At 36.9% G+C, this 16,202-nt stretch overlaps 2 protein-coding genes across 8 annotated transcripts in view; one reads left to right on the top strand and one right to left on the bottom strand.

Moving 5' to 3' along the window:
* Positions 1–16,202, top strand: part of HMCN1 (hemicentin 1) — a 537,476-nt gene that overhangs the window by 464,999 nt on the left and 56,275 nt on the right. For all 6 annotated transcript variants that reach the window (XR_015143096.1, XM_086343341.1, XM_086343339.1 and 3 more), the window contains 7 exons: positions 2,630–2,843; positions 4,743–4,877; positions 5,255–5,445; positions 6,945–7,026; positions 11,535–11,804; positions 12,379–12,549; positions 12,685–12,855. Coding sequence is in view for 5 of the 6 variants with exons in the window: in XM_086343341.1 (XP_086199467.1) it covers positions 2,630–2,843; positions 4,743–4,877; positions 5,255–5,445; positions 6,945–7,026; positions 11,535–11,804; positions 12,379–12,549; positions 12,685–12,855 (1,234 nt within the window). In the remaining variant the exon portion in view is untranslated. The remainder of the gene's footprint in view (positions 1–2,629; positions 2,844–4,742; positions 4,878–5,254; positions 5,446–6,944; positions 7,027–11,534; positions 11,805–12,378; positions 12,550–12,684; positions 12,856–16,202) is intronic.
* LOC147356198 (uncharacterized) overlaps positions 12,732–16,202 on the bottom strand; it is a 75,507-nt gene continuing 72,036 nt past the window's right edge. For both annotated transcript variants that reach the window (XR_015143108.1, XR_015143103.1), the window contains one exon: positions 12,732–12,863. The gene's annotated coding sequence lies outside the window, so the exon portion shown is untranslated. The remainder of the gene's footprint in view (positions 12,864–16,202) is intronic.

The raw sequence follows: 16,202 nt of genomic DNA, 5'->3' as shown, positions 1-16,202 counted from the left end.
CTTTATTTTATGTACCGCTAAGAAAGAAAGAAAAAAAAAAAAAATCCAGTCAAGTAAACTAGAGAAGACCATCAATTTTTAAGTTGTATCCCAATTTCAGACCTATTAAAAGTTAAAAATGTGAACTTAAAAGTGATAAAATAATGTTAAATTTGTTTGTTTAAACTGGTATGCAGTCTCTGGTAGGGACTACTGTCAGATTCAAGAATGTTGAATTTGACCTCTCAATCACTCTTACAGACCTGAAGGAATTAAATGAGAAAAGTTTAAACTTTTATTGGGACAACTGAGATAAATTTTTTATAATAGCAACAATATAGTACCTTATAAATATCAGATGAAAGACAAAATGATAAGTCTACCTGTGAATAATATGTATAATCTGGATTTTCCAAAACTTTACTTCTGTAAAATCTTTGATTTTTAAACTTAAGATGTTAAGATCTGGGAATTTAAGAGCAGCTAAGTGGTGTCAGGGTGAGGAGACCTTTACATGGAATACGATTTATTTCTGTTTGCCCTTAAAAAATCATTATGAAACCTACCAGTGTTAGATTGTATCTATAGTAAGTGATTATAATTTTTATGCTGCATTGCCAATCAATTACTTGATGCTTCATTGCAAAGAAAATCTATTCTTAAACTTCTTTTTAAAAAAATAAGGAAAAGTCTGCGCTATGGACCTTAATACAGTCAGAAGCATTCAGTCATTAATTTAACAAATATTTATTGAGTATTGAGTACCTTCTCTGTGATCAGCACAGATTTAGATACTGGGAATAAATACATTGAACAAAGCAATGAAAGATCCTTGCCTTCATGGAGTTTATTCCTAAAGGAGGGAGATAGTCAATAACAAAAATAAATGATGCATTCATTTCAAAAGAATAATAATAAAATAGTAAAAAATAAAGAATGTATACAATTCAAAAGAAAACAACTGGTATGAAAAATAAAACAAGAACAGGTAAAAGGTGTCAGAATTTGGAAGAGTACAAGTTATATTTTTAAATAGCATGGTCAGAATAAATGTCCTCTGGGAAGCAAACACTTTGAGCAAAATTTGAAGGAACTGAATTAGCTAAGCAGATATCTGGGAGAGGAGCATCCCAGTTTTCTCTGCCTGGGAGAGAGGCAGAAAACTGGGATCCCCTACCCCATATTTGGGGGGCAAAGAAATGAAGGTGGGTGCAAAGAGTAAAAAAAAATGTAGGAACATGCCTGATGTATTTGAGAAACAGGAGACCAGTGAAAACAAAGAAGGAAGAGAGAGAAAGAAGTCAGAGAAAAATGAAGACCAGATACATGTGATACCTTATTGCTGTTCAGTTGCTCAGTCGTGTTGGACTCTGCAATCCCATGTAACAATTTGCATTTTACTCTGAGTAAAATCAGAATCCATTACAGGTTTTGAGCAGGGCAGCAATGTTGTCTGCCTTTTATGTTATGTTTTTGCCACATTGCATCAACTATTGTGATGAGAATATACGGTAGAAGGGCAAGGAGAGAAGCCGAAAGACCAGTTGGGAAGATGCTCTGGAGGCAGACGAGACATTATAGGACTCAAGGCAGAACATTAGCTGAGAAGGGGTGGGTGAGAAGTTGTTGGATTTTGTGTATACTTTGAAGCTAGGATTTCCTAGCTAGACTGAAAATAGTGTGAAAAAGAATAAACAAACACTCCAGTGTCTGAAAGTCACAAACAGCTGGAAGAACAAAATAGCCATCAACTGAGATGGAGTGAAGGCTGCAGATAGACCAAAAAGAAAGAGGGGAGTTTGGTTTTGGACCTGCGCCTGAGATGTTTTCTAGGCAACCGAGCAGAGCATTGGAATGAGAAGTTCAGTACAATTGGAGTTTGGAAGAAACACCTGAGCTGGACATCCTGGTACTCATCGCAGCATGTAGATGGTATTTAAAGCCATTAAAACCGAGTTGAGTGTGGACAGAGAAGAAAAGAGGAACAGAGACTGAGCGCTCTCATACACCTACGCTGACACATTAATGTGGAGGGGAAGCCAGCAAAAGGAGATGGAAGAAAAGCAGTCAGTGAGGCAGAAAGGAAACTCGGGGAATGGGGTGTCCTGGAAGCCAGCTGAAGACATGGTTTTCAAAAGAAGGAAGCCGGAATTGTGTCAAATGCTGCTAAAACTTCTAGTAAAATGATTGCCAAGAGCTGGCTATTGGATTTAGCAAGTGAAGTCTTGGAATTGCAGCTAATTGCCCTGACTCTTGCCATTTCCTTTGATCATTTTCATGGTCCTTGGTGCCACATTACCCAGGGAACCAGCTATGCCATCAAGATTCTAACAGCTTTTGGGAGTACATTTGCTCTTTAGTTGTACATTGCAGTACAGCGGTTGATGTTTAGTAAAACTGTATAATCTAAAGTCTTCTAAGATCTTATTACTGTAAAATGCTATAGTTCTGTGAGGTATGGACTTTGAATTTCTTAAACATTGTAAATTATGCTTTGTAAAAACTAGCCAGATGGTTCAGACTAAAAGATGGAAATTTAAATCATCTTTAGAGTGCTCCTTTGGGGACCAAGCTATGCAGTTTTATGAATTATATGTAATATGATGTAAGATCGTGTAATTTTATGCACAATGACTTTTCTTTCTTTAAGCTGGAGGATTCTGGCACCTATACCTGCATTGCCAACAATGCCGCAGGTGAAGACACACACACCATCGGCCTGACTGTTCATGTTCTTCCCACTTTTACTGAACTCCCTGGAGATGTGTCATTAAATAAGGGAGAACAGCTCCGTTTAAACTGTAAAGCAACTGGTATCCCATTGCCCAAGTTAACATGGACGTTCAATAACAATATTATCCCAGGTTGGTAATTTAATTCTTAAGAAATGAATAAGTACACTGATAGAGAACTGAAACCCATCTCCATTTTCTTTAACTGTGGGAATTGATTGAAAAGTTGCATGAATTGATTGCCTTAAATTCTGTAAAATGTGTCCTTTTGCCTGGATTTTAGCCTATGCCCAGTATAGGTGTTCTTTTCATTCTTTAGAAAGGACACGTTGATCACAGGACCATATATTGAAGGATATAGGTAGGTTTTTAACCTAAAACTAATTCCCCTCCCCCTGAGAAGTCATATACACAGATGCCCAAGCGTATCCCCCTGGACTTCTTTGCTGTTCTCACTCAGTCGTGTCTGAATCTTTGTGACCCCACCGACTGCAGCCCGCCAGGCTTCTCTGTCCGTAGGATTTCCCAGGCAAGAATACTGAAGTGCCTTGCCATCTCCCCCTCCAGGGATATTCCCGAGCATTGGCAGGAGAATTCTTTACCACTGAGCTACCTGGGACTTCCTTCCTTATTGATTAAGACGACTGTGAGAGCCCTGAAGATTCACCTAATTTTACAGAGAACTCTATTTTTCATTGTATGAATTAACCTCTCTAATCTACTATCAGAGTGTAGATCAATTAAGTAAACAAGTTCCAATCTGTGTGTGCACTACATGTTCAGGTAAAGCCACGCATCATGGGGAAGATGTGTTTCTGTTAGACTTTTATCACCAGCACGAAGATACTGTTTGTAAAAAGAAATTGTTGCTTCCTAAAATTGAGTTCTGAAGTACTACACTATTAGCATTTAAGAAATGCCTTGCTAGAAAGTTAGTAATAAGCTTGAGTTTTCTGTTATAAAGCTTTATAATAACTAGGATTCATCAGCTGTGTCACCTTAACAGTAATAGTATAACATACTTCACTAAAGAAAAATAAACTCTAAAAAACCTAATCACTACTGTTTTCTGAAGATATAATACTAACTTAGTTACGTTTTTAAAGCTTAATTTTCCATTTACTATTCAGCAGTATGAAAACTTTAAAAGATAATTTGAACCGGCTATATAGCACAGGGAGCTCAACCCCCTGCTCTGTGATGACCTAGATGGGTGGGATTGGGGGCTGGGGGGGTGGGGGTGGTCCAAGAGGGAGATGATATATGTTCACATATACCTGATTCACTCTGTTGTACAACAAAAACTTAACACAACGTTGTAAAGCAATTATATTAAAAAAAAAAAAGATACTTTGAATGGGAGAGAACCTGCAAAGTAAACATACTTAATGTAATTAGATATTGATTGGTCTAATCGGAATCTTATTTAGTATCAATTGTTTTAGGATTTGCATATTTATCTTATACTCTATTCCAAGTATTGAAACTACCTTTGGTAATTTATATCATTACCACTTATGGGCAAGTTCAAATTATTACAAATTTAATTTTGTCATTATTACCTAACTAGCGTAGGTGTTCATGACTTTCCTTCTGAGCTGCCAGGTCAGTTGAATTATAACTGAAAAGGTTTCCATGTTCTTGATGTAAATTGTTTGGGAGGAAAAGTGGTGGTGAAAGAAATGAAATGGAAAATGTCATATTTCTGAACGAAGGATTTTTGAAACCTAGAGAGAGTGCGAGCCAGCTTTCAGCAACTCTTTGAGATGAAAGGTGTAATCGAAAATAATTTTAGAAGATGTTTGTTTTCATTCTCTTTTTCACTCTTCAAACAAGTGTCTAGAGACATAGCAAATAGCTCAGAGGAAGAAATCTCTGGAAAGGGCTCTCTCCTCTAGTGTCATAATGAGATCTCTTTGGTTGAATTGCTGACCAACTCATAAATCTAACCTGCAAAATACTGAGCTGTCGTGATTATTTTCTGAGGTTACTGAGAGGCATTTCTGTTGTTTTCTACCTTGTTTCCTTCAGCCCACTTTGACAGCGTCAATGGACACAGTGAACTTGTTATTGAAAGGATATCAAAAGAGGATTCAGGCACTTATGTGTGCACTGCCGAAAATAGCGTTGGTTTTGTGAAGGCAATCGGATTTGTTTATGTGAAAGGTGGGTGAAAGTGTTCTGTTTTCAATATTTATGATGAATGGTTTGTATTTTGCATCCCTATTGTCTAGTAATATGATGTAACCAGTTTATTAGCTTAATCTTATTTCACAGATGTGCAAACTCATGAGATATAAAAAAAATTATGAACGTTCATCTGAAAAGTAGGTAAGCAGTACGTGAAGAGATCATTTGGCACAGATGGAATCATCCACTTAGATTATTGAAATGGACAAAATTCTCTCGTCGATTAGCATGAGCAGCTGATTCTGGAAGATTCATGGGGCTCAAAAGTGGCTTTTCCCCTCTTCACTAAATTATCTTTTAAATAGGTTAGAATCACAAAGGCTAATATACACTCATCTTTTGTTATTTCTCAGAACCTCCAGTCTTCAAAGGTGATTACCCTTCTAACTGGATTGAACCACTTGGTGGTAATGCAATCCTGAATTGTGAGGTGAAAGGAGATCCCGCCCCAACCATCCAGTGGAGCAGAAGGGGGATCGATATTGAAATTAGCCACAGAATCCGGCAACTTGGCAATGGCTCCTTGGCCATTTATGGCACTGTAGTAAGTCACACTGAATTGTCAGTACACACTTTAAATGTCACAATCAACACCTCTCTATAGGTGCCATGGGAAGTTTCTCTGCTTTCCTATTTTAATCATAAAATCTGAATCAATGGGTTCTTTTAAAAAACTGAAAAGATAGTTCAAATTGATGATTTTTAGCCCTCCAAAGGAGTCCGAGCAATAAAAAAATTTGCTGCTTTGTTCTCCATCATTGACCAATTATTCAGCATCAATAGATAACTTCCTCCAATCTGTTTTAGAATGAGGAATTTGAAGAATTACAAGCACCATTTTAAATACAAGGTAGATTTCATCACTAAGTCAACAGTTTTATCAGGCTTTCCAAAAGCTTCAGTAATTCAGGCAATATTAGTACTTTAAGTTATTCTAATTTGAGGGTCAAGGGAATGAGATATTTTATCTAAAAAATTCTTGACTAAAGATGAGTTATCTGTTAACCCACTGCTGAATTCATTGAAATCATAATTAGACCATACTGTCCAATGGAGCACTTTCTTTTATTCAGCTTGGTTTTATTTCAGCATTAGATGCTGTTGATCGTTCCTCCAATTTTGAGATGATTTCTACCTCTGGCTACACTAATCAGTCTCTGCTTCTTCACTGCTGCTTTCCCTGCTTTACCTCTACACAAACATAACTACTTTTGAAGTCCTTGGTACTTCTTCTAATATTAATACTGATTTTCCACCACACAATTTCAGATTCCTAACCCTATACCTTCAACCCTGAAACTCTTTCAAGTTCCATCTACAGTTTCCTACGAGAAATTTCTATCTGGATCATGCATTGATACTTTGACTGAATTATCTAAACCAACATCCATCTCTCTTCTCCTACCCTCTTCCACTTCCTGCAATTCAGTTCCCCCTAATTGATTTATTCTTTTTATTAACAAGACCAGAATTCCTCTGTTCATAAGACCTTAGCAAAATCTCTAATTAGATATCAAATCTAAATTCATGTGATACTTCTTTTCTATATCGTATGTGTATAAATTTATCACTTATGTTCTGTGATTTGCATCACTAGTAAATTAGTTTTTCACTTTCTTTCCTGTATTTCAAGCTTCTAAAGTAGAGGCTGACATTAATGTTTTTAATAACCTCTGTAACAAAGAACTAGATATTTGTTCATTTATTCTGCATATTTAATGCTTTTTAAGATATCTATAAGAATATATTGGCATTTTTCTTTACTAAGATAATTTTGGATAAATCATTATAAAAAATGGTATTTCTGCTTTGGTTTCTGCCAGTTATTGTTCCCTGAGAGTTCCCTAGGTTGTTTAGGAAAAAAATTAAGCTAAGAATTTTTTTTTAAATCTATTTGTATGGTTAAATATATGTAAGTTTTCCTATTTCTATTAAAATACCTTTTCATAAACACAATTGCATAAACAAGCTCATGGTGAAAAAAACTGATTTTTCACTGCTCAGTAGGCTCCTATTTTTATAAAACACTGCTTATTTCCATAGAATGAAGATGCTGGTGATTATACATGTGTAGCTACCAACGAAGCTGGGGTGGTGGAACGCAGCATGAGTCTGACTTTGCAGAGTAAGCTGCTTAATTACTTAAACACTTGATTGAAGAAATGTCCATATAATTGTTCATTTAACTTTCTAGCAAATACAATAATGGTAGCTTTCAGAGTCTAGTTTGCTGCTGCTGATACAGCAATTGTTGTCAACCAGAAGACTGATACAACTTTGCACAGGTATTTTTGTCTATTTTACCTAACATATGCAGTTCAAATTTGCAGTGGTTTGGTATCAGAGCTTTTGTTGTTGTTCGCAATATATTCAGTCAAATACCCTTTTTATAGCTCCCTACCAGTCTTGTAAGGAGCTTACAAAGATGTCATTTTATGGCACTTTAAAACTAGGTGTTAAAGACTAATGTAAATGAACTCAAGAGTTCTCTGGATCAATTGCTGTCAATCTGTTGTGAAGTATCTGTGTGTTCTTGGCAGGATGAGCACGGTTGTGATGAAGGTCTTCAGTATAAACAATCAGAAGATAGGTTTTGGTAATTTGAAAAGCATGAAAGACTCCAATGACTCAGTGGACAGTCCCCAGAACCACTTCAGGGGCTGACCTGAGAAATCAGTTTATTTTGTGAATAGGCTCAGTATTTAATGCAATGAATTTACATTTTTTATTCACAATTAAGAGATGCTGTAGACCAGCATTTACTAACAGGTGTTTACCAAACTACTATTCTCTAAAACTTGAATAGATATTTCTCTATTTCTATATATTCTCTGAAATGCTGAATAGATATTTAATAGATATTGAAGACAGTGGTCCCCCCTGCAGCCTTAGTGAGCTATAATTGACAAATAAAACTATGTATATTTAAAGCATACAGTATAGAACTTCCCTGATGGTCCAGTGGTTAAGACCCTGCGCTTCTACTGCGGGGGGTGCAGGTTCAATACCAAGTCAGGAAACTAAGATCCTACATGCCATGTGGCATGGAGGAAAAACGTAAAGTGTACAGTGTGATGATTTGATATATATATATATTGAATACACTGTAAAATGATTACCACAATCAAGTTAATTAACATATTCATCACCTCACACATATTTTTTTTTTGGTTTGTTTTTTGTGGGATTTTTGGTGAGAATATTTAAGATCTACTCAGCAAGTTGCAAGTATAGAGTACAGTGTGACTAACTGGAGTCATCATACTATACATTAGATTCTCAAAAGTTACTCATTTTTATGATGGAAAGTCTGTATGTTTTGACCAGTATCTGCCCACATCCCCACCCTTCAGCCCTGGCCACCCCCAGTCTGTTCTCTGTTCCTCACTGTTTAAGATTCTACATGTAAGTAACAGCACGCAACTATCTGCCTCTTGTCTGGCGTATTTCACGTAACATAATGCCTTCCATGTTGTCACAGATGGCAGGATTCCCTCCTTTTCGCGGCTGAATAATATTCAATAGAATAATATTCTATTGTGAATTTTAATCTAATAGGATAAAATTCTAATCTGTACAATAGAATATTATATACATTATATACAATAGAATATATTATTCATAAGCTTGTTTCTGTGTCTAAGATAGTGTTTTATTAAAATACAAATGTACCAAATAATAACTTTATGGATATTATTAGGAGAAAAGTAGAGTGGCATGATTGAATAATTCTAAGAAAAATAGATTAAACAAAGTTTTCATTTATTAAATATGTATATATAAGAGTACCTACTATATGCCGAGCTCTGCTTAGGTGCACCAGTTTTCTTTACTGCAGATATTTCCAGAAATGTTAGCATGTACATGTGAATTTAACTCAATTAGAGGAGGATATAATATTCTAAATTTCCCCCCCAAAAATGTTATTCTCATGAAACGCCACCCCGCCTGCAGGGTTTCATGGCTTTCTTGGGTGAATGTACGTAGAGCATCTCACAGTTAATCTCCCCAGGAAGAGTAATTCACTGGCCAAGTTTAAGAAAAACTGCATTAGATTAGCTCATCTACATATACTGACAATAAATTCATTGTAATAAATGAGGGATATAAAAAAGTAAAAAATACAATGTTTAAGATTAAAGTACCCTAAGGAATGTCTTCATTTAGATAAAATGCTCATATTTAACAAATTATTGTATGACTGAAAGATGTACATATGGAATTTTTTCTTTTCCTTTTTAAATTTTTTTACATATAGGATTTATTATTAAATAAATTTATAGACTATGTGCCATTGGAAATGTTCAAATATGGAATCTAAATTAAGAGTCTTAGTTTTATTTAACACTTTTTTCACCATAATAATATGAATAGGCTTATTTATTCAGTGTTCTTATTTAGTGTGTTGCATGACTAATTGAGCCATTTACTTTATTCAACAACAGTTTATTGAATACATAATGTAATCTGAAACTGGACGGGTATTCTTAGAGCCCAGAAAGTTCTTAGAGTGATTTTAATATAAACATCAAGTAAGAACACAATTTGAGGAGGATGCGGACATATATATGAATAATACGTTAATAACACTGAAAGATTCAAACCTCATGTGAAACGATTCCTTTTGTAAAAGACAACATGTCAGTGATGCTTTTACATAAAATACTATCATAGTAGTATTACCATGAAACACATTTTACTTCTGTTTTTGTTTTGTGTTCTGTCCTTCCAGATACACCTGTTCTGTAATATGCAGCCACCACCCTGAATTCTGTCATATGCCTTACTTTTTGTTCAGCCAATCCTTCCACCGTTCAGTCTCACTAAAACACTGCTGTCATCCTAGAATACTCTATCAAGAAAAAACACACTCCCCTATTCTCACCTATTCAAACGTAAACCCTTTAAAGATTTTAACCAAATGTTTAAAACCTGCATGCTCCTGCTGTCCAGGCTGAATCACCTTTCAGAGCTAACTATCTCTATACCGTTTGCTTCTCTCCATGGCAGTTCCTTTCTCCTATATATGTGAAGTGAAGTGAAGTCGCTCAGTCATGTCTGACTCTTTGCGACCCCATGGACTGTAGCCTATCATGCTCCTCTGTCCATGGGATTTTCCAGGCAAGAGTGCTGGAGTGGATTGCCATTTCCTTCTCCAGGGTATCTTCCCGACCCAGGAAACGAACCCGGGTCTCCCGCATTGGAGGCAGACGCTTTACCGTCTGAGCCACCAGGAAAGCCCTCTCCTATATATAATCTTACTCGTTAAAAAAAAAAAAAAAAATCCAGTTCAAGCTTCTTCTCCATGCAGTCCTTCATATTCTCTTTCTTGACATTGTAGACCAGTATAAATATGCCACCAACTTTTTATAGCTCCTTTTATCTTTCCAATAACTTCATTTGAACAGCTGTCATCCACTATAGATACTGTGGACCTCTCGCTCCTCCTTGAAACACACTTTGGTTGCTAGGATACCATTTTCTCCTGAATTTCTTCCTTCCTCAGTGATCAGCTCTGAGTATCATTTACAGGCTCATTTTCTGTCCATTTATTACCTAATAATGTTGCAATAGTTTCTATCGTTGGATCTCTCCCTCTCATTTTAGACTCACTCCTTAAGCAGTCTTACGTCTCTCTCTATTCTAAGCTTGAGATATATGAATATCTAGACATCTCCACTTGACTGTCCTACAGATATCTCAAGCTCAGCATTTCTAAATGGATGCAAATCATCATTCCTTATTCCTTCCTAATAAATCTATTCTTCCTCATATATTCTACTGAATTTACCCAAAGATACAAAAAAACCCTGTAGTCATCAATTCCTCCCTTTATGCTATACTATTGAATGGCTAACTCCTACAACTCCTACTTTAATAATTCTTGAATGTCTTCCTCTACCTCTTCATTTCCAGAGACATACTTTTGTTTGATGTATTGAGTCACTATGGTTTATGCTCTCATGTTACCACACATTTATCTATTATGTACTAAATTTTATATGTATATTACAGCTCAATAATTGGTTACTTGTCTGTCTTATAAATAGACTCCAAATCCCTTGAAACTAGATACTGTATCTGTGCACAATGCCTGGCAAGAAATAAATTCTCAATATATGTATATATTGAGAATGATAATAAGTGATGAAAGAATAACTTAATAATGACTCTTTACCTCAAAAAATGATGTAAAGAAGAGAATTGAATGTTCACCAGGTAAAACACAGACAAAAACAATAACAAAAACAATAAGAACAGTAGTACTAACAATATTGTCTTGTCTTTTGTTGAAGATCTGTGCTTGCATCATCTTAGTTGAGTCAAGATCCTCTGAACTAGGCACCATTTTTAAGGACACAGTGATTCAAAAAGATAGTAAAGAGCAGAGGCAGAATGTGAATCCAGAAAAGCACAACTGCAGAGCCCATGCTCTAGGCTAGACTGCTTAGGGATTTAACATTTTTAACGTTTACTAAATAAAACATTCTGTCAATGGCAATTACAACCTACATTGTATCAAAAAAAAAAATCAGTGTAATTTTTTTCTAAATAATGTTATTATATAATATGACTCACAATGTAATAAATATAATTCCACAAAAACTAAGAAACATATGCTTTTCTCCATAGGTCCTCCTATTATCACTCTTGAACCAGTAGAAACTATTATTAATGCTGGCAGCAAAGTCATCTTGAATTGTCAAGCAACTGGAGAGCCTCGTCCAACCATTACATGGTCCCGTCAAGGTCACTCTATCCTCTGGGATGAGCGAATTAATGTGTTGTCCAACAACTCATTACATATCGCTGCTGCTCAGAAAGAAGATACGTCTGAGTATGAATGCGTTGCTCGAAACTTGATGGGTTCTGTCCTTGTGAGAGTGCCTGTCATAGTCCAGGGTGAGTGTGATATTCGTTTACCCTGATATATTCTTATTAAACAGTACCTGGGGCAATCTAGACAATAAAAATCATTAAGCATCTTAGGCCACAGCTCTTGTACCCTTAAGATACTTCTAGATTATAGGGATAGGACAAAAATCACATTACAAACTGACGAGATTAAAAACAGTACAGATGAGAGCTGCAGAATACCAAGTTAATAATTCAAAATCCCAAATGGAATTTTGTTTTTAAAATTTGGTTAAAATTGTTCTCAAAAATCAGTGCATAATTTTGCTTCAAAGAATGATTTATTTCCAAAAGGTAAACAGCATATAAATGTCTTCGTCGCCCACTCTTTCAACAGCCATGCCCAAATGAGTCAGGACTGGAACCAGGAAGAAACTCTAGTTAACCACTCAGTTCTTCTTGGATGCTTCGGTTTTAATTTTACATGAAAGAAGAGCTTCCATAAACAATGTCTCAGCCTTTCTAGGTTCAGCGCTAGACCCAGTGCATATCTTCCATGAAATTTGACTTACAGTGTTTGTGTTTACAATAACAGAGACCAAGTACGGTGTTTTATTTGCAGTGCCCGGTGGCTTTTCCCAGTGGTCGGCCTGGAGACCCTGCAGTGCCACCTGTGGAAAAGGGATCCAGAAGAGGAGTCGTCTGTGCAACAACCCCTCTCCAGCTAACGGGGGGAAGCCTTGCCAGGGATCGGATTCAGAAATGCAAAACTGTCACCAGAAGCCGTGTCCAGGTACAGCTCTTTATTCAACAGACAGGCACGTGGTTCAGTAGGTACCCTCTTCTGTCCCCCAAGTCTGGCTTGTCTCAGTATAAGTTCTTTCTACTGAAATGTCTCTGATCGTGTTAACGTGTCGCCTTTGAATAGTGGACGGGAACTGGTCAGAATGGAGTCCCTGGGAAGAATGCACGAGGAGCTGTGGACGCGGCAACAGAACCAGGACCAGAACTTGCAATAATCCATCAGCTCAACACGGTGGGCGGCCGTGTGAAGGGACTGCCGTGGAAATCATCATGTGCAACATTCGGCCTTGCCCAGGTGAGAACCTAGAGATGGGCAAAGCTTGCATCTTTTTGACCCATACAAAGGAATTATAATTATCTTTTCTTCTTTATTGGAAAGCGATGTTATGGCTTCAACCTTTGAACACATTCTCTGTGTTTCACTTCTGTCTCATGGATGAATATATGGAGGTGTGGCATTAAATCAGTGTTAATTCAAGTACCTGATTTAACTGAACATGAGAAAGAGTTCCAAACTGTGGTATATTTTTAATCATTTAAATGCAATCAAATTAATAGAATTTTAGAGATGTTGAAGACCTTAGATAACAGCTCATCCAGTCATTCATTTTCAGATGAGGAAAATGAAGCCTAGAGAGGTTAAAGACCTGCCCAGAAATACACAGCTGGCAAGGAGAAAATAGCATTAGCTACATTCACTCAATAAATGTCATGTGCTAGGAACCATGCTTAGGACCTTATCTACATGTTATTTTTGACTTTGTGAAACAACATAGGTATTTTAGGGTTCTAGGTGTCTTCACTATAAGAATCTTTGCTCCCAAGCAAGCAGTACTGCCACACAACTAAATAGACCATAAGACAATTTTGCTGTAAAAGATAAATTAATGAAAATAAAGGTACATCTAGAAGGATATAATTAAGATGAAAAATTAAAACCGAAGTTTTTAAACAATTTGTTGTGAAAAATTAAAAATGAAAATACTTTAGAAAATACTTGAATATATTCCAAATGTATGTAAAGTCATGTTATAGTTGTATTGCTTCCCAATGGTTCAAGTGGTAAAGAATCTACATGCAATGCAGGAGATGCAGGAAACTTGAGTTTGATCCCTGCATCAGGACGATCCCCTGGAGAAGGAAACGGCAACCCACTCCAGTGTTCTTGCCAGGGAAATCCCATGGACAGAAGAGCCTGGTGGGCTACTGTTCATAGGGTTGCAGAGTCAGACATGACTGAGCTTGCATGCACATAGTTGTATTGGGGTATATCTTGGAAAACAAAGTTACTTCCTTTCTCAAAGTTTATCATCAATGATTCAGGATCTTAGTGTGTTAGCCACTTAGTCATGTCCGACTCTTGGCGACCCCATGGACTGTAGCCCACCAGGCTCCTCTGTCCATGGGATTTCCCAGGCAAGAATACTGGAGTAGGTTTCCATTTCCTTCTCCAGAGGATCTTCCCAACCCAAGGATTGAAGCCGGGTCTCCCACATTGCAGGCAGATTCTTTACCGTTTGAGCCACTAGGGAAACCCTCAGAATCTTATGTTGGATATAACTTCTTACAGATGTGAAAAAAATCTGCTGTTAAGTCTTTTCAGCTGTCCCCTGAGAGTAAAATGAACAGAGGAGGGCTACTGCTATTTCTTATCAATATATGTAACATGTATAGCTGATCATACATATCTGGACCACAGTTAAATGTTCCATCCCATTCTCAGTCCTTATATTTCACCAAATTCTCTAAGTCAGATTCTGTCTCAAATACTACAATTCTGGCTACATTATGTTACCATTTTCTAGAAACATATTCATCGGGAAACACATAACCTTTTCCTTTTGCAGGGATATAAGAAGAGCTTGATGTGTTTGCCTGCAACATCTAATATTGTGTGATAAATTTGATAAAGACAGCATTAGAAAGCAATCTGTATTACCTAAATTAGCTAAAAATGATACTGGAATAATTAATGCTTCTAAAGGCTGTTATGAATTATAGTTAGTCATGCCTGACTCTTTGCAACCCTAAGAACTGTAGCCTGTCAGGCTGCTCTGTCCGTGGAATTGTCCAGGCAAGAATACTGGAGTGTGTACCTATTCCCTTCTCCAGGGGATCTTCCTGACCCAGGGATTGAATACAGGGTCTTCTGGATTGCAGGCAGATTCTTTACTGTGTGAGGCACCAGGGAAGCCCCTATTCTATGAATTATTCATCACCCTTTTATATTCACCATAGCTTGGTAAACCTTTGCTTTTGACAGGTGGGAGGGATGATTGTGCTCACCAAAGGATTTACAAACTGATATGTCATGACTTTAGTATGGTATGCAATCCGACTTTATACTCTTTTTTTTTTTTTTTTTTTTAGTTCTACCAGTTTATTGCTACCAACCCATCACCCTCCACCCTCATGCACACATGCTCAGTCATGTAACCCCATGGACTACAGCCTGCCAGGCTCCTCTGTCCATGGACTTTTCCAGGCAAGAATACTGGAGTGGGTTGCCATTTCCTTCTCCATGACTTTACACTCTTATTTCACACTTCCAGTAAGTTTTCTTATCATTGTATTTTCTATCAAGTCAGTATACATAGTCATCGACTTTTCTAAGACCATCACATCTGCTCATCACTCTATAGATCTTAATGAGACCTAAGATGTATATAATATAAAAATGGGAACACTGAGTCAGTGGAGAAATGAAACCACTGCCAACTAGTTGAAACATGTCAACCAGTTATTTTATCTTTCACAGCAAAATTGCCCCATAGCCAGTTAGTTGGAGGAAGACCTCTTTGGGGCAAAGATTCTCAGAGTGACTATACTAGGTGTGGTATATTAGGGCTTTTTCAGATTAAGGTAACAGAAATTAAATGTAAATAAGCAGACCATCTATTTAGACCATCTAAATAGACCAAGCTTAAATACTAAGCTTTCATAGAAAATTCTGTTTTCAGGTATGATTGAATCCAAGAATTTGGCTAATATTTGTACCAGAGTGTTTTCCATCTCTCTTCTCTGCTTTCCTTTCTTTGGCTTTATTCTTCATTAGACTCTTTCCGTGTGGGAAAAAATGACTGGTGGTACCTGGCCTACAAGGACCTTAGAATCTAAGGCCTCAGAGCAAAAGAGTTCCTCTCTCTCAGAATTTGTATCAGCCTCTGGGAAGGAACCCTGCTTGATTTTGTGGGTCCCAGGCTCACCTCTGAACTCAGGGAGTCCAGGAGAAGGATACTGCTCTGAAAGCCAGCTTGGGATACTTCCCCACAGTGGATCAAGAGAGGCAGGGCTCCTTGTTTGACAGCCTGAAAGAAATCCTATGGAATGGAAGAGTGGCTGTTGATTCATTAATTCATTCCTTAAATCACTCATTAATCCAACAGATATTTATTGAGCACTCAGTCTGTGTTCAAGGCACTGTTCTAACTGCTAGAATTAGAATGGTATCTAACTGCTAGAATTAGAATATCATTCACATACTGATAAGCGTATAGAACAAATCCAAGAGTTGAAGTGGTAGAACATACCTGGAAGAGATACTTTACTGAGATGGTCTTTAAAAGGGATGTTGACAAAAATGAGATAGTTACCCTCTGCTTTGGGTATTGCATTCTATTGTACAATTCAGGAAACTATATG

Source organism: Bos grunniens, chromosome 16, assembly GCF_055505025.1.
Source record: "Bos grunniens cultivar Pamir isolate PY7600 chromosome 16, Bosgru_T2T1.0, whole genome shotgun sequence".
NCBI classification, from domain to species: domain Eukaryota; kingdom Metazoa; phylum Chordata; class Mammalia; order Artiodactyla; family Bovidae; genus Bos; species Bos grunniens.
Note: the sequence above shows the minus strand (reverse complement) of the source record. Positions and strands in the feature narration are given on the sequence as shown.